The 21782-nt window shown below is 39.6% G+C and overlaps 1 protein-coding gene across 3 annotated transcripts in view; it reads left to right on the top strand.

Moving 5' to 3' along the window:
• Positions 1-5124: 5124 nt before the first annotated feature.
• Positions 5125-21782, top strand: part of pacsin3 (protein kinase C and casein kinase substrate in neurons 3) — a 32330-nt gene continuing 15672 nt past the window's right edge. The window contains exons 1-5 of one of the 3 annotated variants that reach the window (XM_042062017.1): positions 5125-5252; positions 5471-5559; positions 15967-16038; positions 17574-17673; positions 19367-19523. In XM_042062017.1, the coding sequence (XP_041917951.1) occupies positions 17620-17673; positions 19367-19523 (211 nt within the window). In that variant the 5' untranslated portion in view covers positions 5125-5252; positions 5471-5559; positions 15967-16038; positions 17574-17619. Of the gene's footprint in view, positions 5560-14113; positions 14326-15966; positions 16039-17573; positions 17674-19366; positions 19524-21782 lie in introns of all 3 variants that reach the window. The other 2 variants (XM_042062018.1, XM_042062016.1) reach the window with 2 other exon arrangements.

Here is a 21782-nt window from a genome sequence, read left to right as displayed (position 1 = left end):
GAAACTTGGCGTGCATACAGAGGGTGTCATAATGATCCTACACTTCCAATTTCGTGCAGTTTTGACTATGTTAGGTCACAGATACCTTCAATTACAACACCTCATTTTTACTTTTTTGTGTTTAACTAGGTGGCGCTATACATGAAATGAGTGGTTATGGAATGAGTTGACATGGCCCTTGAGATCAACATACAAAAAAAAAATGGTCCTCCTAAACCCTACGGTTTTCGAGATATTCACAGAAAACTGTGTCTGCCCTACCCTCCTTTCGGGGGGTCCAGTCCAGCGGGGGGGCTACAGATCAAAACGAAAAACGATGGTTCCATGCTATCCATGTGGGGTTACATGCCCACCAAGTTTCGTGTACCCCGGTCTTTCAGTGTCCCGGGACTCATTGACGGAAATTTGGGCATGCGAAAAAGAAAAAAAAAAAAAAAAAAAAAAAAGAACAAAAAAAAAAAAATATGACTAAACCTATATGACCGCCGCTTCGCTGCGCGGCGGTCATAATAAATAGCGGGCAGATCAGGCTGGGTTCACCCAGCCTAGTCCATAGGCACCCGATATTGTTTAATTTTCCGATTGAGATATACACGCTCTGGCTATTCTAAATGCAAAAATGCATCAGGGAGTTATGACAAAACGGTAACTAACAAACTAGATCCTAATAGAAAGCTGTTAGCTTCCCTAAGCTACAGGTAGGATTATAAGGTAGGCCTATTTACAACATAAATTGTCAATAGGCTATGCTGGCGACACAAATAAAATCTCCAATGGCTTACGCCTTACAGTATCAAGCGGACTTAAACTGTCATATCGTGGCGAAAAGTTGTAATAACATTCACGCAGCTCCATGAGTCAAGGAAAGCGCGAATTAAGTAGCCACTTCTAAATGGGACCCACTACACAGTAGCTTAAGGTGTTTTGCTAAAGCAGCCGTAATGAAATGAAGGTGTCATTGTTTGGATACTTCACACACACGTGCTTTTTAATTTCACAGACTACAACTACCAAGCTGTAATCAAAGCACATCGATTCCCCTCTCACACCCTGCACGCACTTAAAACAAAATAAACAGGCGTCTCAGTCTCACGCATGTATAGGCAAAACTGTATCAGACCGGTGTAACGTTGGTAAATCTTCCATTGCACAGAAAGATTTTGTAGCACGTGCAATAAATGACAGTCGAAAGATACAAACAGTGCTGCTATACATTTGCTTGGTATAACCGCATTTATAGTTTTCTACAAATGCAATAAATCAAATGCCTCCATCACTCAACCAACGCTAACGGTAACATTACCTAGGTCCTTATTGATATTACATGATTAACGTACCTGCAGTAAAAACCAAGCATGTCCGATAAACATCCTCAGATTTATTTCGGCTTCAAGAAGAAATGGGAATTACACTTCATGTGAACATCGTCCTATCCTTATTAGATGTTCGCTGCGGTAAATTACAGTCCTTGTATGAAGCGTCCATTGTTTTTTCCAACCCACTTTTAACTTCCAACAAAATTACGTCTCACTGCAAAGATGCGCCATCTAGTGGACAAACGACTACTTCTCGCCAATACTGAAAATGCAGCCATGATGATGATGAATATTTATTTTGGCTTTCTTTTAATCCTACTGATTTTCATTTTTTACCGGGGGTGGGGGGGGGGGGGGCAAATCACAAATGAGTGATTATGAGCCAGGTTGATGTGGGCCCTTGAGACCAACATACCATAAAAGATTCACAGAGAACTGTGTCTGCCCTACCCTCCTTTCGGGGGGTCCAGTCCAGCGGGGGGGGGCTACAGATCAAAACGAAGAATGACGGTTCCATGCTATCCATGTGGGGGTACATGCCCACCAAGTTTTGTGTACCCCGGTCTTTCAGTGTCCCGAGAATCCTTGTTGGTGTACGTCACTAAATGTACACATAAATTATTTTATTGTAAGGCCCCCCATGAACGAAAGTACACAAAACTTGGCATGCATTCGGAGGGTGTCATAATGATCTTTTAATTTCGTGCAGTTTTGACCTTGTCAGCCAGAGATATTGTGATGAAAACACCAAATTTTTTGCTTTTTAATTTTTAACTAGGTGGCGCTATACATGAAATAAGTGGTAATGGGATGGGTTGACATGCCCCCTTAAGACCAACATACATAAAAAAGGTGGACCTCCTAGGCCCTACGGTTCTCGAGATATTCACAGAAAACTGTCTCCGGCCACCTACAGGCCAGTTGGTGTATAGTAACATAAATTAATTTATTGTGTGGCCCCCCATGAACGGAATTCCACGAAACTTGGCGTGCATACAGAGGGTGTCATAATGATCCTACACTTCCAATTTCGTGCAGTTTTGACTATGTTAGGTCACAGATACCTTCAATTACAACACCTCATTTTTACTTTTTTGTGTTTAACTAGGTGGCGCTATACATGAAATGAGTGGTTATGGAATGAGTTGACATGGCCCTTGAGATCAACATACAAAAAAAAAATGGTCCTCCTAAACCCTACGGTTTTCGAGATATTCACAGAAAACTGTGTCTGCCCTACCCTCCTTTCGGGGGGTCCAGTCCAGCGGGGGGGCTACAGATCAAAACGAAAAACGATGGTTCCATGCTATCCATGTGGGGTTACATGCCCACCAAGTTTCGTGTACCCCGGTCTTTCAGTGTCCCGGGACTCATTGACGGAAATTTGGGCATGCGAAAAAGAAAAAAAAAAAAAAAAAAAAAAAAAGAACAAAAAAAAAAAAATATGACTAAACCTATATGACCGCCGCTTCGCTGCGCGGCGGTCATAATAAATAGCGGGCAGATCAGGCTGGGTTCACCCAGCCTAGTCCATAGGCACCCGATATTGTTTAATTTTCCGATTGAGATATACACGCTCTGGCTATTCTAAATGCAAAAATGCATCAGGGAGTTATGACAAAACGGTAACTAACAAACTAGATCCTAATAGAAAGCTGTTAGCTTCCCTAAGCTACAGGTAGGATTATAAGGTAGGCCTATTTACAACATAAATTGTCAATAGGCTATGCTGGCGACACAAATAAAATCTCCAATGGCTTACGCCTTACAGTATCAAGCGGACTTAAACTGTCATATCGTGGCGAAAAGTTGTAATAACATTCACGCAGCTCCATGAGTCAAGGAAAGCGCGAATTAAGTAGCCACTTCTAAATGGGACCCACTACACAGTAGCTTAAGGTGTTTTGCTAAAGCAGCCGTAATGAAATGAAGGTGTCATTGTTTGGATACTTCACACACACGTGCTTTTTAATTTCACAGACTACAACTACCAAGCTGTAATCAAAGCACATCGATTCCCCTCTCACACCCTGCACGCACTTAAAACAAAATAAACAGGCGTCTCAGTCTCACGCATGTATAGGCAAAACTGTATCAGACCGGTGTAACGTTGGTAAATCTTCCATTGCACAGAAAGATTTTGTAGCACGTGCAATAAATGACAGTCGAAAGATACAAACAGTGCTGCTATACATTTGCTTGGTATAACCGCATTTATAGTTTTCTACAAATGCAATAAATCAAATGCCTCCATCACTCAACCAACGCTAACGGTAACATTACCTAGGTCCTTATTGATATTACATGATTAACGTACCTGCAGTAAAAACCAAGCATGTCCGATAAACATCCTCAGATTTATTTCGGCTTCAAGAAGAAATGGGAATTACACTTCATGTGAACATCGTCCTATCCTTATTAGATGTTCGCTGCGGTAAATTACAGTCCTTGTATGAAGCGTCCATTGTTTTTTCCAACCCACTTTTAACTTCCAACAAAATTACGTCTCACTGCAAAGATGCGCCATCAATATTTGCCAGGGGTTTGAATAATTTTGTTCTTAATTGTATATATATATTAGCCTGACGAGCCAGACCCACATTAAAATGTAGGGTCTGGGCACTCACCGTTCGCAGTGCTCAGTCCGAGGGGCAGGATAATCGGTTGTCTGTCAAATTCCCTCTGCACGCAATAGGACAGCGCTATGAGTCCCATGCGTTTCCCACCAGCGGAGCTAGTTGGCTAGTTCAAACTTTTGCCAACTTAATAAAAGCTTAACTCGTGTCACACTGTTCGCCAACAGCAACATTATTTTATTTGTTTTCAAGTAGCAGGGAATTCAAGCCAAACCGTTGCAACTCTGCCATCAATCATTATGTTAAGCCCGCCTAACGACTCTATACACGATTTGATTGGCCTGATAGAAGTTTAATTTTTCGAGCTCACAAGCCAACGGAGAGTTGCTAAACTAGCCCTGGCAGCAAATGTAATTGCCGCTAGGGTGCGTCTAGATTTCTAGGCTCTATATATATATATATATATATATATATATATATATATATATATATATATATATATATGTAAATTCAACACCTTCAGAGAAGAAGAGGTACATGTATAAAAGTATATATATACATACAGACCCACTAGCAACATTTATACAGGTGCCTCATATACATAGGCCTATGGATTATAAAAAACATGAGAGGCCAAGTTCCTCATTAAGACCATTAGGTTCCACTGTGTTGAGAGAAAATCCAGAGAGCCTCTCTTTGTAGTAGGGACTTCACTACATCTCTTCCTCGTTGGATAGGGAAGTGAAATAATCCTGGGCAAATTATATTATTATTAAATTATTATACATATATTATGCAAATAAAACCATGCACTTAATAGCCTACTGTTAAAGCAACAAATGTGACGAATTGGTATTTATACACATTTATGGCATCATGGACGGATTATGATTATTAATTATTATATGATTTAAAACTCATTTGCTCTCAACAAGGGAAAGCGTATGAAACAGTTAAATGTAAGTGAAGTTGCAAACATGAATAGGCCTACAAAATGAGGCAAACTGCACATCACATCACAAGAAAGATCAACACAATGGGGCACACACACACACTTTAGAAAGCTTACGCCCCTGTGTCCAACATTAAAAAAACTGGTCTGGTTTATTGCCTGTAGATGAGCCATCCAAAGTTTGCCTATTGCAAAAACAGATTAGCTCTGTCGATTATGTAAAACGTTAGATTGTGAAGGGTTAACATTTGTAATTGGATCAATGGATGTTCAGCCTACGCATAATTACGTCTCTGAAGACCTCCTCAGACGACCGGAGGGTTGCCTGTCTATTTGCCTGTTGGAATCAGTAACATACCCAAACAATACCTCTTCAATATGCCTTGAGCTTTTCTTTATAGTTATGAGGTACAGCACGCTTCAGTCAACTTAAAAGTTAAACAATTGCAAGGTGAAACGTACGCCTTCAGTGTGATTCAACTCTTATGTTTTCGTTATGGCAGCGGGATGCCTCAGTTGTAGGCTACACCTTTACCCCCTCCCCTCTTCAGAGTATTTTTGTTTCTTGCATTGGTTATCATTTTTTTCACAGTGTTAATTTATAAGCGGATACATTTACTCCAAAGGTATCAACGAAAGTTGTATGAAGGTCGTGCGAATTCCATCTGCGAGGATCGAATGCACAATTGTTAGCGACGCCTTGGCGGCGCAACAGGTAAGGACCTAACTTTGTAGGCTACTGTATTAACACTGTAGGCTACTTTGTCTGTGAATTTAATGTCTGGATCCACGCTTGTCGAGAAAACCGATCAAGATGTATTAGTTAAACGATTTAATTTAATAGATGTGTTGTGTTGTGTTGTGTTGTGTTGCGATATGCCACAATTAGCTTTGTATTGCTACGTAGGCTATGTCACTCCCTTAGGAATCTGCCACTTTAAAGGTGTAGGCCTATTCTGCGAATCTAAACCTATTGGGAAATTCAACCAATAGCTTGTCGGTCCTCATTTGTAGCCTACGCCCTTTGTATTGCTAAAAATGCGATATGTTGCGTTTCATTTGGTGATAACTAGGCACATCGTAGTGAATACCCCAGTAATAATCTAGGCTAACTGTGAGAATGTCAGACCCTAGATTATTACTGGGGTAGTCTATTCAATGAAACTTCAGCGAGTTCCAGTTATGGAAAATTTCCTCAAGTAAAGGTCCGGAACATCACAATGTGTGTGATTATTAATGACATAATAATGCACCTTACTTGCATTATTATGTCATTAATAATCACACACACACAGAGGCACCTTTATACCTATTAGATTAGATTAGATTAAACTTTATTGTCATTGTGCAGAGTAGCCTACAAAGACAACGAAATGCAGTTTGTGTCTAACCAGAAGTGCAATGTGATATACAAAGTATAGACAGGTGGTGCATAGATAGGTCAAGAAATACAGTACAGTGTAGACAGTTTTATACAGTTGATTTACAGAAGGTGGTTAAGAGTCCAGTGTTTCCCACAGTATTGAATTCCATATGTGGTGGTTGGTTTGCAGAATTAACTTGAATACAACAGTTTTAACAAATTAGCACAGCATGGTTATGATGCTAACCAGATTTAAGCACAATTTAGTACAACTTGGAAAATCACTGTGTGGTGGTCAATGTTGATATTGTGGTGGGCCGCTACAAATAAGTCAATGTATGAGAAACACTGGAGTCATATAAATTAAATATAAATATGTGCAGTGTAGCAGTTACCTAATACAGTAAGAGCAGAATAAATATGTGCCATGTAGCAGTAACATTATAGTAAGAATGATACAGATATATGCAGTGTATTAACAGAATTTAATATAAGAAAACAGAATTAATATGGATATTCAGTAGGCCTATGAAAAATATAGACAGACATGTACAGAATGTACAGCTAGTTGCAGTGTGGTAACAGTACCTTTAGTGCAGAAATAGTAAGAATAAGTGGATGTGCAGGTTATTTAGTTAATGGACTGTAACTGGAATTCTGCAATGTTGAAAGATGAAAGATGAAACAACAGTAACTAAGAGATGTGGGACTTGACTTCTCAAACCCTGATTTCTATGACATAGTTCACAATTAAAAATATTTCCAGTAGGCTACATTTAATGTCACGCAAATAGGATACAACCTCACATACACATAAAAAGTTAAAGCCATGTTCTTGAAATTGATTAAAATTGCTTGGAAATATGTTGTGTAAATAACAGAGTGTATAACAATTTCTCTCCAATTATTACCTTAATTACTTAAATATCACCAATATTGTTGTGTGGCAATTAAAGTCTCTATTCTATTCCATTCTATTGACATTGACCCAAAAAATAATATCTAACGAAGTAGAGGTGTGATGACTCAGCTCACAAGACGATACACAATGTTGGGTTCACAAGGACGAGACGACATTTAACACTATTTTTAAGAAATATTCAATGATGAAATATGACTGAAAATAGCCTTTTATTGAAGCTGAATGCAAAACAATCCAAGAACTGAGTATGAGTATTTACATTTGTGTAAATAGTTGCCATCTAGCCAATACTGATATTTCTATCACAAAAATAACAATAAGGGTATCATAAAAATCAATGAATTGGAACACGTTCCCCCCCCCCCCCCCCCCAATAAGCTTAAAAATAAATAATAATTACTATCAGATCAAATATGTAATAGCAGGCTATTTCAAACCGAAATGTCTCCACATTTTAATGAAACAAATTATCAACAAGACTATTTTGCACTGACTCCAGATTGTTAAAAGAAGAGATGAAGCAACACAGTGGTAAACATTGGAGACAGTGGGCAGAACAGTGGAGAGAGAGATAGGGAAATGACCCTGGCTGGACTCAAACTTGGGTCCCCATGGGCACGATGTGGTACAGGCCCTGTAGTTAGTTGCGTCCCCCTGTCCCAACTTTTTTAGAAGTGTTGCTGGTATCAAATGCAAAATGAACATATGTTTTCCAAAAATAAAACAATAAAATATCTAATGTTTTGATATTGTCTTTGCACTATTCCCAATTACATATGGGTTTAGCATTTTGTTATTATTTACATTTTACACAGCATCCACACAGATCCTGCAGATCCTTAGCATATTACTGGAAATATGGAACGCGCTCCACTGATAGGCGCCATCATTAGTCACTTGCCACACACATCAGCATCATCAAGCATTTGATAAACAACGGATTATATGGCGTGCCGTAGACAAAATAGAACTGTATTGTAATCTACACGGTGGCAGTGGCAAAGCTCAACTCTGGTTTGCAGGGTTGTATTGAAAACAATGTAATCTAATGTCGAAAGGCATGGAGCCCCTAAAGGGACATGAGCAAAAAAATCTTTAGTTTAGTTTCATGTGCTCTCTCGAAACTTTCATGTGCTCATGCAAAACTTTCATGTGCTCACGCAAAACTTTCATGTGCTCACATGAAACCTTCATGTGCGCACGCAAAACTTTCATGTGCATAAAATCTTTCCTACATTTAATACATTCATTCTCCTTACATTTTGTGTACTTCTTGTGCTCTAACCGGTTTGGGAACGTCAAGTTTAGGGTGGGAACCAAAACTAGAAACGTTAAAATACTGTTTCTGTTCAGAACGAACCAATTGGCAAAAAATTCTGGTTCAAAGCCCTGCAAAGCAGCAATGTCCTTATAATGAAGACCTAGATTGAAATATAGTACAACTCCTGTACTTCTCTAGCTGTCACTGTCTCCAGTATTCCCCAGGCTACATCAATATAGCCTACAGCAGGCTTTCATGTGCTCACACAAAGATTTTGTGTGCTCACACAAAAAAGTTTTGCGTAAGCTCCTGAAACTTTCATGTGCGCACACAACAATTTCATGTGCGCACATGAAAGTTTTGCATGCACACATGAAAGTTTTGTGTGAGCACATGAAATTTAACTTTCAAAATGTTTTTGCTCATGTTCCCTTAGGGGCTCCATAGAAAGGAGAATGTGCCACACTCATTTTGGCGCCTATGTGCAAAGCGCTTTACTCCTTAATTTCCAATGGGGACATAAAATGGAACACAACAGACATACACAAACACAAAACAGACATATCAAATAGAGTAAATCTGTGAATAATCTATGAACAAGCACACATAAAACATTAGGACAGAACTATTAGTGCTGCAGTGAAATCGCTAGTGAATAGGTGAGATGGTGGCAAAAATGACCAGACAAATAATACATTTAGTAGAATAGGAAATTTTAGCTTTGGAATTACACCTAAAGAGCACAATCAGACTAAAACTGTGTGAAAAAGGCCACTGCACCTGAAAAATCCTTGGCAGATCAAAATGACCTATTGTGGGAGAGAGGTTGTTGAACAAGAGTACTTTTGTTTTCATGCCTACATGGGCAGAGAAAGCCTGTGGGGTTTTGTTGAGTAGAGTTGTACTCTAAACAGTGGGCTCTTTGACAAGTATGAAGGCTTTACAGCAGTGTTTAGGAGTGGGTTGTGGATGCAGACTTGCAGGCATTCCTTGCAAGTTTCATTTCAAACAAAGTTATTGTGGTAATCTGGGAAGAGACATGATGTAAGGGATTATGTTGCTATCATTTTTCAGAGTTAGTTAAAGTTACCACTGTGGGCCTGTTTGCTGGCAATGCAATGCAATGCAATGCATAATCTTGTTTGGCCAAGATTAATGTGTTGACTACTCTGGACTGCATTTCCCAAAACCATAGTTTTGCAACTTAGTTGGTTGGCAATGGGAAATTGCATTGCAACCAACAAAGTTGCTAACTTAGTTAGCAACTATGGTTTTGGGAATCATGCCCTTGTATGGTAGTATGCCAACTTTTAAAAAGAAACTCAAAGCTGAACTTTTTCATTTTTAATTTTATTTTTTAATTTATTGATGAATGAATTTACTTTAGATGCTTTATGTTAGCTATAAAATGACTGTGACATAGTTTTAGGTTTATTTTTAATTTTTATCTTTATTTTTGTTTTATTTTTATTTATATTTATTTGACCTCCTATTCATATTTTCCCCCTCAATCTATTTTTATTATTTTATTAATTACTATTATTGTTATTCTTTTTCTTTGATTTTTAAGCACATTGAGTGACATTCTATGTATGATAATTGTGCTATATAAATAAACGTGAACTTGAATACTTAAACAATGACACAAAATATATACCAAAACTTATAATGACAAGGGACACCCACTAAAAAGGTTGGTTCTAATATCTCCTTGGGATTCAGTTCAATTTACTCCCTTTGTGTAAATTATAAATTAGCTAGTCGGATTTTGGAATTACGAGGGCAGGAGATTACAATGTAGATTGTTAATTGAATCATGGTGGCTGGCTTTTGCATTCACATGGGGAAGGGAAGTGGAATGTGTGCCTAAGTAAGTAAATTGAATTTATAAAGAACATTTACACACAGCATAAACTGACCAAAGTGCTGTACAGTGGATACCTAAAGAGACAAATAATAAATAAAAAAAACATTGAACCAATAGTCATAATTATATAAAACATGAATAAGAGGAAATTAAATGTAAATTGGTCTCTGCATTTATCCCATCCATGAATTAGTGATACACACAGAGCACACAGTGAACACACAGTGAGGTTAAGTACACAATGAGCACACAGTGAGGTGAAGCACACACTAACCCGGAGCAGTAAGCTACCTTGGCACTCAGGGAGCAGTGAGGGGTTAGGTGCCTTGCTCAAGGGCACTTTAGCCGTGGATGTGGGCATGGGAGAGCAGTGCTCAACCACTTCCCCCACCCACATTTTCCCTACTGGTCGGGGATCAAACCGGCAACCCTTCGGTTACAAGCCCAAAGCCCTAACCAGTAGGCCACGGCTTCAATATCAGGGCACACAACACAAAAATACAGAGAATGAGCCGAACAGGGTTAGGCAAACGCTCTGTTTGAGCCGTGAGTGCGGCACGTGCAGAAGCCCTTTGTTTGCGGATCTAAGGGACCTTTGGACTGAGTAGGACTGTACAAGGTCGATGATGTAGGTTGGTGCCAGCCTTAAAAACAAATAATACAACTTTGAACTGAATGATAAAAAGAACTGGGGGCCAGAGTGGGGGTGATGTGCTCACCCTTCCTGGTGCTAGTTAGAAGACGCGCAGCTGCACTTTGGGAATTGCAATAATCCAGGCGTGCTGGCATAGCGATATGGCCTAAAATCCGTATTTCAATATACATTGCAGCCTCTTGCGATAACAATATATATCACGATTAAAAAATGATAATAGAACTTGTTACATGGACCCTAAGGAAAGGCAAACTGCTAAATGTATTTTTAAAAAAGAAAGAAAGAAACGTAGTATGTCATTTTTAAAACATTTATTGTCCAAAACTGTAATTCTAAAACATAATGTTGCAGATAAATCAAATTCAAGTACACTTAGCTGCAGAGACTTTAACAAAGAAAAAGCTTGGCAATGCTGGTATTCAGTGCAGGGCTCCAGACAAACTTTTTGCACTGGTTGCACTAGTGTGCCTAACTTTTTTTATTAGGTGCACTAGCACAAAAGTTAGGTGCACCCAAATTTTCAACCACATCGCATTTAACACCGCAGCAGGTTCACTTTTTTTCCTTAATTACTGTCCTATATAGGTTGTCCTATGACTTATGATTTACAATTCTACAAGAAAAGTAACTTAATGAAGTGTTGGTGCTTTAAGTGCTTCACTGACCTGAAACTTAAAACATCTCAAGATGAATTAAATAAAAATAACAGTGAGTAAATTAACAGTGCACGTCTTTTAAGGGCTTCAAACTGCACATCTCATGGCTCAATGTCTTACATACTATCCTTCATGATCTTTAGGCCTTGGCTAAACCAGCTCGCCATGCTAGCATCTTCCATAGAAATGTATTTGAGCACAATTCAAAGAGATGTTCCAAGTAGCCTGGGGGATTTTTATGTGATTTTGCAATGATGATTGCAATAATCATTTGACAGCCCCACAATGCAATTAACTTTTTTATTTTAGCATTTTTAAATTTTCAATAAGAACATCACTATGGTTAATGCAATAACGAAATGGTAGGCGTATTATTATAGGCTATTGCAATGACTTGCCATGCTCGATCTAAATGTGTCCATTCAATTCACCCTACACAATGACCACAGTTATACATGCAGGGAATATTCGGGCTTTAAATGTAGCAGCGATATTCGGTTTGGGCCAAATACCGGATTAAATTGATTGATGCCATCAGAATGAGTTTACACAACTCGCGCGCAAAACGAATATTGCTGTTGAAAACCGGGTTACTCCCTGCATGTAACTGCGGTCAATGACGCACTCCTTTTCGGCGATATCTGTATCTCTGTCGCTCGGGAAGGGCTTGTATGCATTGTTCGAAATTTTAAAACGTCTTTTAATCTGCAATGACTCCTATAAATTTGGCGCAAGTGACATTCCTGTACGTCGGGTTTACGTTCAAACTATTTTTCTGGTGAATAATTATTTCGGCAACGAAATAATTGCCAGCCGCCGAAAGGCAGTGGGGAGAGGGGACATTTATCTCGGCCTATGTGACCACACTAATGCAACTACATCCACTCTGTTTATCTGACGGGTCTCTGACCTCTCTCTCTCTCTCTGCAGCACACGCATTTTCAAATGTACACACAGGCACTGGGCCACGGCCAATCAGAGGGGAGGTTCCGCCCTTCACTTTGTTTAAACCACGATATTGGCCAAATATGTGTCTGTTATTGAACCAAAGGAAGAGTTTCAATGCGGACACTTTTTCCTCTCTCTGAATAGCTGGTCGCACCGGTGCCCTGACATGTTTCGTTTTGAGGTGGTAGAACAGATTACCCCACAGAACTGTTGCCCCACACACTCTTCAGCAGGGGTGGGCAAACTTGGATTTTGAAAATTGGCCGGCGGGCTAACTGTTTAATGTTTCATATCATTTAAATGCTAATAATGACAAAGTAATCATTTTTAAATTTGATGCTGTTTAACTAATTTATAAATGGTGCACTGTCATTTTAAGCATTGTGTCCACACGTTTAGTTCTCATAATGATAAAAAGGAACCTGGCGCTCTCTTTCTTTCCCCCTTGTGCGCGCCCAAGGCCACATTTACACATAGCCGGGTATTTAGAGAAACGTATAGTTTCTGCCCTCCGTTTTCAATAATAACATCGTGCACACAACATTTACATCAACCCGCATAAATACGCTGTCGAGCGCCATAATAACTATGCCAAACCTATGGGTGGCAGTGTAGGGAAAGGAATAAAGCCATGCTGGCCAATCAAAATCCTCAGAATCGACACCAACGACTAACACGAGCGACTTCCGGTTCCTTTCAAAACAGTAAGCGTTAAAAAAGCTGACCTCCGTGCGATCCTTCGCCTCTGCTCCTCCATGTAGAGCAGTTGTTGCAAATGCAAACAGGCCAGAAGCATTTGCAAAAAGTAAAAATTAGTAGCACCTTAACAGCATCCATGACAATCCTGATCAGTAGCCAAAGAAACTGTAAACATCAGGCGCTCACATGACGTTAAGGATTTTCTGGCGCATAATGTGACGTTTAAGAAGCTAAAACGCTGTTTATCCCTGTTAGACACGGCAGCACATAACTGGCGTGATCAGAAATCTCCACTTTGGCCGGAGGTTTTAGAAATAATCGTTTTCTGTGATAAAAACGGTGTTTTGGTGTAAACGAGAGGTCAAACCGCAGGGAAATATCTGCGCTTTCCCTTCGTGTAAACGGGGTCCAAGTGTTCCCAATTAAATGGCTATCTCAGGAAAAATTGCGAGCAGCCTATGATAACCAAATTAAATGTTCGGCGGACCAGATTAAAGTGCATGGCGGGCCGTAGTTTGCCCACCTCTACTCTACAGGGTATAGTTTGCTGCTGCTAGTTGGATGGCTCAAATCCAAACCAAGTCCAAATAATGGATGTTGCACCGATTTGAGGCGGGAGATCATTCTGAGCTGGCAAAAACTACTTTTGATAACAGAGCTAATCTGTTTGTCAAGGCAGAGTTCGGAGTCGAGGATGAAACCCAGGTTTCTGGCATAGGGTTTGACAAATGGGGTGAGGTGACCTACTGTACATTTTGCACTACAGTGCATTTTGCACTACAGTGCATCTTGCCTAGGGAGGACCACAAATGATGACTTCTGTCCCTAGATTTTAGAGGCAAGAATGATCTGCATAGAGGTGAAAAGAGATGTTATGCTTTCTTATAATGTCACCCAGTGCGAGCATATACAGGCTGAAGAGCATATGACCCAAGATGGACCCCTGAGGGACCCCATATGAGATGGGAACAGATGATGAGGAGAACTGACCAATAGACCCAGAGAAAGTCCAATGTGGGTCGTTATATTAAATCATGGCGGACTTCTGCCTGCGACCTCCGTGGCCTGTTCTATAATTGACTAGTTGCCGTTTGGCTCTCCTGTCTTCAGGTGAGAGCCTGGCACCATTGTAGGAACATTATTTAACATTAGAACACCATTTGCCGAATTTGAATCACTCTGCCTGTCTCCATGTCAGAGCCTGGCGCCAATGTAGTTTTAACGTCAGAACACCATTTAAAGGGATATTCCACCATTTGGGGAATTACACTGATTTTCCACCTCCCCTTGAGTTAAACAATTGATTTTTACCTTTTTCCAGTTCATCCAGCCGTTCTGTGAGTCTGGGGATACCACTTTTAGCGCCAGCCTAGCATAGATCATTGAATCGGATTAGACCATTAGCATCTCGCCTGCTAGCAGAGTTTTGTGCAAAGAAATGGAGAAATGGAGAAATGTTAAGAGCCTAGCATTGTTGTAGTATCAACGGGGCATTTAGCATTTACATTACTGTTAATCAGTCATCACTTGATTACACATTGTATTATTACCTTGGTATGATCTAAGAAGTGACCCATACAATGTGCCAAACATAATGTGCCACATGTTGTGAAAAAGGTTAAGAAAAGTGAGATGCTTCATCAGTAAACCATTTAACCTATCCTTGTGGAAAGATTGCTTGGTAGCTCGAAGTAGGTCTAGCAAGTCTGATATTTCTGTAATTCATAAAGATCAAACACAAATATGCCTATGCAAATATTATTATTATAATAATAATAATAATAATAATAATAATAATAATAATCATCATCTTTATTTATATAGCACTTTTCAAAACAAAGTTACAAAGTGCTGTTCAACATAAATGAAAATGCAAATAAGACATAATAATATAACAATCAAATAATATATACTAATTCAATTAGAACTTAACATAAATTTGAAAAAGGAAAATAAACTTACACTGAAATAAAACTTAGGATACTGAAATAAAACTTGACACTGAAATAAAACTTAATAAACTTAACACAAAATGAAGTATATTACTTAAACAAAACTAAGGAAGGCTTGCTTCTAAAGATGAGTTTTAAGGAGGGATTTAAAAGAGCATACTGACTTGGCTGACCAATATGCCACAAATAAGAATTCTGTGTGTGTGTGTGTCCGTGTGAATGAATAATCTGTAAATTGTTGGTTATTTTAATTGTATTTGCTTTTACCATGTGTGTATTTGTTGTGTATAGTCTATATTTGGTTGTGGTTCTTGTGTTTATTCTCTCGTTGATGTGTGTGATTACCTTTGTTATGTGTTGCGTGTGAGACTATGTTGTGTTGCCCTGAATCTTTGAGTGAGAGCCTTGATTGCAGTTCCAACAGTTGGCCACACTGAAAGTCGCTGTAATAGGCATGCTATTATCTTGGTAGACCTAGGTCAGCTATATCAAAGTCTCTGCGGACAATAGATGATTTGCCGTGGATGAAACGATGTTTCCAGCCGAGGCTGCTAATTGCTCATTTAATGCTGAAAAGTCATGATTCATATGAGTCCAAAGGGGACAAACATGTAAAAGCACAAAAAGTGACGTCCAGAGGACGCTGTAGCAATGAAAACGACATCGCCAGAACTGCATGTAACTTTAGTTGGTAGTCACCCTACTGAAGGAAATGGCCAGTTAGCTAATCGTTTTTCAATGCTAGACTAACTTCTGGTATACAGTGCATCCAAGTAATAAGTGTTTTTCTCCCTGTCAGGACACAGTTTCTGCATGACTTTTGGACTGAAAGTAAAGGAAAAGAAACCCAGTATTTTTGGTTGCATTGTGGGTAAGTTTGACTTGTCTGATACCTGGTTATGCTTAAAAAAAGGAAAATGTCTCTGTTTTTGCATCTTGAAATACACGAAGGATTACAAAGTTTTGAATGCATAGATTAGCATTATTCATGGAGACTTTGAAATACAATGTCAGTGTAATTCATTTGAATGTAAATTCAAGGTACAGTAAGTGTTCAGCAAATTCAGCACCATTAGTTCCATAACTATGGTGACTATTCTAAGGACTATTCTAAGGAACTACCAGTGCATGAAAATGCAAAAATTGCAGAGTTAAATAGATAATGCAAGCACAGTGAAAGTTACTATGGCGTGGCTAGGGTATACATGTAGTGATGGGCAAATGAAGCTTTGGTGAACCACTAAACCACAGCAGTGTGAAGCTAGCAACACTAATGAAAAAATCCAATATGGCTGCCACATGTAGATTTTTCAACATAAAAGTCCTTACCCAAACCAGTATATGTAACCAAAAATATTGGTTTGCGAAGGACTTTTATGTTGAAAAATGTATGTGTGGCGGCCATCTTTTTGCTTTTCAGCTAGTGTCGCTAGGTTCACACTGCTGTGGTTCAGTGGTTCACCAAAGCTTCATTTGCCCATCACTATATACATGGCTAGTTGGTAGGGTAATTATGTTGGTTGTTATGGTGGTTGGTAGGTTGATAATTATGGTCATGGTTGCTAGATTGTTGCTAGGGTAATTGACATGGGTGCTAGGTTGTGGCTAGTGTAGATATGATGGTTGCTATGCTTAATACAGTGGTTGCTATTTTACAGTCCCCTTACTTTTAGCGTCCCTGCTCAAATGTGAAGCGCAGATACCTCCTGTTTCTGGGTGTTATTTCAAGTCTGTTGACATGAGCCAATCACCCTGGCGTAAGTTGGTGAGGATTTGACACTGAGGGATCATTCTGAATGGCAGTCGTTGCAAATAGGCATTCAGATGTCTCGGATTAGGACAATGAAGTATCTACTGTGAAACCCCTCTTGTGTTTGGTCTGCTCTGACTGGTTGGATAGCATGTTTCACAGCCAGTTTGTGGATAGCACTGCTGTGAAGCATGGAGAGGGATGAGTGAATTGTAGTGCTTAGCCCTGTGACACCGTGCGTAGGACCTGGTGGAGTCTGTGCAAGCACAGCACGCACTCAGGTGAGCGACGTTCTTGTTGTGATAGTATGCATATCGGCACACCCCGAGCGCGTGATGGAGGCAGAGTGGGACCCACAGGGGCCAGTGTGGCCACAAGTGGGTCTATAGAGGGGATGGGAGGTGTTTCTTGTGTGCGCCAAAGCTAGAGTGGGCAGGGTCTCGTTCTGCTCGTTCTGGGCTATTACCTATGTGATGAACCTCATGATTTGGTTTGCTGAAAAGTATTACTGTGGAAATATCTTGAACTAGTTTTTACACTACAGTATATAATAATAAACATTAGTATAGCAGCCAACCAACCATGTGTTTTAAGTACTATAAGAATCGTCTGCCTCTGTGCTTGAAAAATGTTTAAAATGTGCTGTTTTTTTGTAGTTTGACCATAACCGCCACCATTCCGTGCTGCAAAGGTGACCCCAGAATGTCTTCAAATGGAGACTTACAAGATGCTGGGAGCTGTGAAAGCTTCTGGGAGGTAAGTCAGGCATCACATCCATATTGTATGGATATTACTTGTAACTGGCCTGATTAGCAGCTTGAGTGTTTGGTGAACACCATGTCCCTGTTTTGTTGCCAGTTTGTGTTTTGCCGGTTTGAGGAGTATACACTACGCCTTGTGTGCAGAAATGTCTTTTGGTTTTGAAAGAAAGTAAATCAAAGTAACATGTACCATATTTTCTACACTACAAGTCGCTCCGGAGTATAAGTGGCATCAGTCAAAAAATATGTCATTAAGAGGAAAAAACATCACACAAAATCCAAGTCCAAAAACAGACAGACTATGTAACTGGACACAAAGGTCAAAAAGATTGAGAATGCTACTGGGAATGTTAATGAAGACGAAGGAGTGAATGGTGGCAAGCTGAGGCGAGCTGGGCAATAACGAAGGCGGCCAAGGAGGGCCCGATGGTAATTGTAAAGCAATTAACAAAAGATTCACTGAACAAAAATGCTGATGTGGTACATGAAAATTTAGCTAGAAATGTGGAGAATGCAATGCAATCAAGCATTTTGGGCAATGTGGAGACACAAGCCAAATGCTCGGGGTCTAACTCCAAGAACGAGAGAGAGAAAAAGATGCACGTTTTAAAAGAATGTGCAGAAGAAGGAGTGAATGGCTGTAAACTGAGGCAAGCCGAGCGATAATGAAGGCGCCCAATGTGGGCCTGACAGTAATTGTAAAGCAATTTACAAAAGAGTCACTGAACAAAAATGCTGATGTGGTACACATGAAAATGAATGATGTGGTACATGAAAATGAATTAAAGTGAATCTTTTGGATCCCATGGCCCAGTGGCCCATTATCTTCACCCATCACTGTTGTGTTTCAGTGGTACATATTAACCTAAGATAGTTATGTTAAAATTGCTCATTATAAAGGCTGCATAGAAAGGTAAACAGGAGGCTGTGGTGCACAACTGTACTAGAGGATAAAATCATTAGTCTTTAGTTTGACTTTTCAGTGCCCACAAAAAGCACCTTTCTTACCTTCAACAATAAGGTGTCTCTTAAAGGTTACATAGAATTTCTGAAGGAACAAATTGCTTGACTTTGTATTCTGGTAGCATCAAATCAGTCAATCTTGCAGCGCTGAACAGATCTGGTTGAATCTTACAATACAAACATGCCTGTGAAAAGGTAGCCCGCCAAATATGATGAATTTTTTTATGGACTTCAAAACTAATGGCTGGGATATATTCAGCTCCCCTAAAAACGCCTAGTTTTGGGAGGTGTTACTAGACACCTATAGAAACATTTAGTAAAAAAGCTATTGGTAAGAATTTTTGGTTACACTTTACTTGACCGTATCGACATGAGTGACATGACACGTCATAAACATCATATGTCATAAATGTCTATGACATCACGCTTCTGTCATTTAGGGTCATTCGGTTTTTGTCATAAGTTAGGGTTAGAGTTAGGTTTAGGTTTAGGGTTCATGTGTCATGACAGGCTCATGTGTTTATGACAGTGTCATGTCACTCTTATGTCAAAACTGTCAAGTAAAGTGTTACTGATTTTTTTTTTTTTGTTGTTGTTGCAGGTTGGCAAAAAATGCCTAACTTTCCCTAACTAAGGGGAAGGTGTTGGCTCAAGTAACCCTATCTGTAAGTAAGCTATTTTATGTAATATTCCTTTACTTATATTGGCTTTGTTTTCCCCTCTAGCCTGGGAACTACAAGAGGACTGTGAAGCGCATTGATGATGGCCACAAGCTATGCAATGAGCTAATTAGCTGTTTCCAGGAGAGGGCCAAGATTGAGAAGAGCTACTCACAACAACTAAGTGACTGGGCCAAGAAATGGCGGGTAGTCGTAGAGAAAGGTGAGCTCTTCTAAGGGTGTGGGGCGCAGCTGTTTGATTTGGTTTGATCTGGAGACCTGAAATGACATTGCTTCTTTAGATGAGTAACTGGTGTGACTATAGGTTGAGGTTGGAGGTGATGTCACCCCAAAGTTAATAAGGTCATTGAAGCTGTATTCAAATCTTAAGTAAGTAAAAAATATTTCCAAAGCACATTTAAACACAGCTTTCACTGACCAAAGTGCTGTACAAATAAATAAATATATATATATATATATATATATATATATATATATATATATATATATATATATATATATTTGTAAAAATAAAAATAAGTAAACAAATTAATACAGTTTGAGACCTAAAACAGCAGACAGATGCAAATCAAGGGGAAATTAACATTTTAGTCACCTACACAAAACAACCACATTGGTATAATAGTTTTCCTTTTCCTCCTCATGAGACTTTAAAGGCGATTTTTTTTAACATGCCCCTATAGCAGTGTTTCTTAACTGGTGGGTCATGACCCAAAAGTGGTTCGCGGAACCGTTCTGGGTGGGTTGTGTATACTGTATACTATACTGTATTTCTGATTATTTATTCATGACAGCACACATTATGCAGATATACTGTATTATAGCCTAGGTGCTGTTAAGTTACAGTAGGCTCCAACAGCTCTTTCTACTTCTTTCTGTGTCTTGGTGCTTCAGCTGTCAGCAGCACTAGGTAAAGCCTGGAAATATTGTAAACAAAGTAGGCCTAGCATGTGAAGGTGAGCAGGTCAATGGTCCCTCTCATAACATCTCTGTAAAAGTAATTGCTGTTCACGAGTGCACTATTGAGAGACCATGCAAGATGGGCCACCACCACCACTTCTTGGACCTGATTGTGATGCTGTATCTTGATGCCTGTTGGTCATGAAGACCAACACCTCCCATATGCTCATTGTATTGCTTGATGCATTGTGATTGTCAGACTTGGTCAAAAGCACTTCACTCTTTGTTCCATTGTTTGACAACGGACTCAGTATAGCTCTTCTCCATGTTTGTTGCCATAGTGACAACGTTGTTGTCCTTCTAGCGGACCAGCAGCTTCTCTCCTTCTGTTAGAACTTGAATGGTTTCTCGGGGTAACTTGTTGAATTCTTTTTTTAGTGTGAAGAAAAATGTCAGAGACGGTTGTCCCTTACTGTCCCACAGCTCCCATATCCCCTCTTTGTCATCTCATCCAGAAGTGAAAGGGAAGTGAAGAGATTCATGATGGAATTTACAACCTTCAGGCACTTCACCTTGCTCTGCAAGACCGAGAACGACAGTCGGCCCCTGGCCTAAGCCAGTTTGTGGGAGGAGTGTGAAGCGTCCCCCGTATGGCTCCATATTATGCATGTACCCCTGTACATGTGCATATGCCTTCTTGGAACAGTGCTGTAGCCAGATGCCAGCAAGATCCCATAGAATGTAAGATAGGATATCTTGGAGGTTTCTCGGACTGGCCAGTCTGGTGGTGTGAGGACGTTGGAGGCTCTTTAGTCTCATCTCTTTGGTGGCTACAAGAGCTTGGCTCTTTAACAGTAGATGGTGGTGAAGAAGAGGTTGGTTCTTGTGGTTGCCTGGTATGTTTTATAGAGGCCCTGTACACTCCATGTTCAGTGGTGACACGTGGTAAGGGATAGTCCATATCTGACACATCACTATCACAAATCACTTATGATGGCATCTTTCTCATTTTGAGGTATGGTTGCAATGCATCAAACATTATAAAATGTATGTGTTGTCACAAACACTTACTCAAATTAGAAACTCAAAACCAAATCATGTATGTAAAGACTATGTTATGTGTTGTCCTCTCATTGACGCCTGTTTAAAGAAAATGTGATTTTGATTTGTAAAATGCCCCCTCCCCAACTGTATTTTGAGCCCTGTGTAATATGATACTGGGCTTCCTCATATGTAATATGTAACCGTACATAATGGCTGTCACTTTCATAAAGCAGTGGTATAAAGATTGATGATAATGACAATGTAATTTGTTTTAAAACGTTCTGCTACGTTCTCATAATGATCTTTTGCCAGCTCCATTCAAATATAGCCTATGATATCAGTTATCAATAATGAGAAGCCAGCTGAAACCTGCCGCTCTCTCTGTCTCCCTCTCGTGCCCACTCAGACGCATTCCCAATTAAATGGAGTAGCATAATGTTCAAGTTAGATCTGCTGCAGTGGAGATAGAGAGAGGACACAAAAAGTATCACTTTTATTTAACATACTGTTTTGACCC

This window comes from Alosa sapidissima, chromosome 14, assembly GCF_018492685.1.
Source record: "Alosa sapidissima isolate fAloSap1 chromosome 14, fAloSap1.pri, whole genome shotgun sequence".
Taxonomy (NCBI): Eukaryota; Metazoa; Chordata; class Actinopteri; order Clupeiformes; family Clupeidae; genus Alosa; species Alosa sapidissima.
The sequence above is the reverse complement of the archived record's forward strand: the minus strand, read 5'-3'. Positions and strand labels throughout refer to the sequence as shown.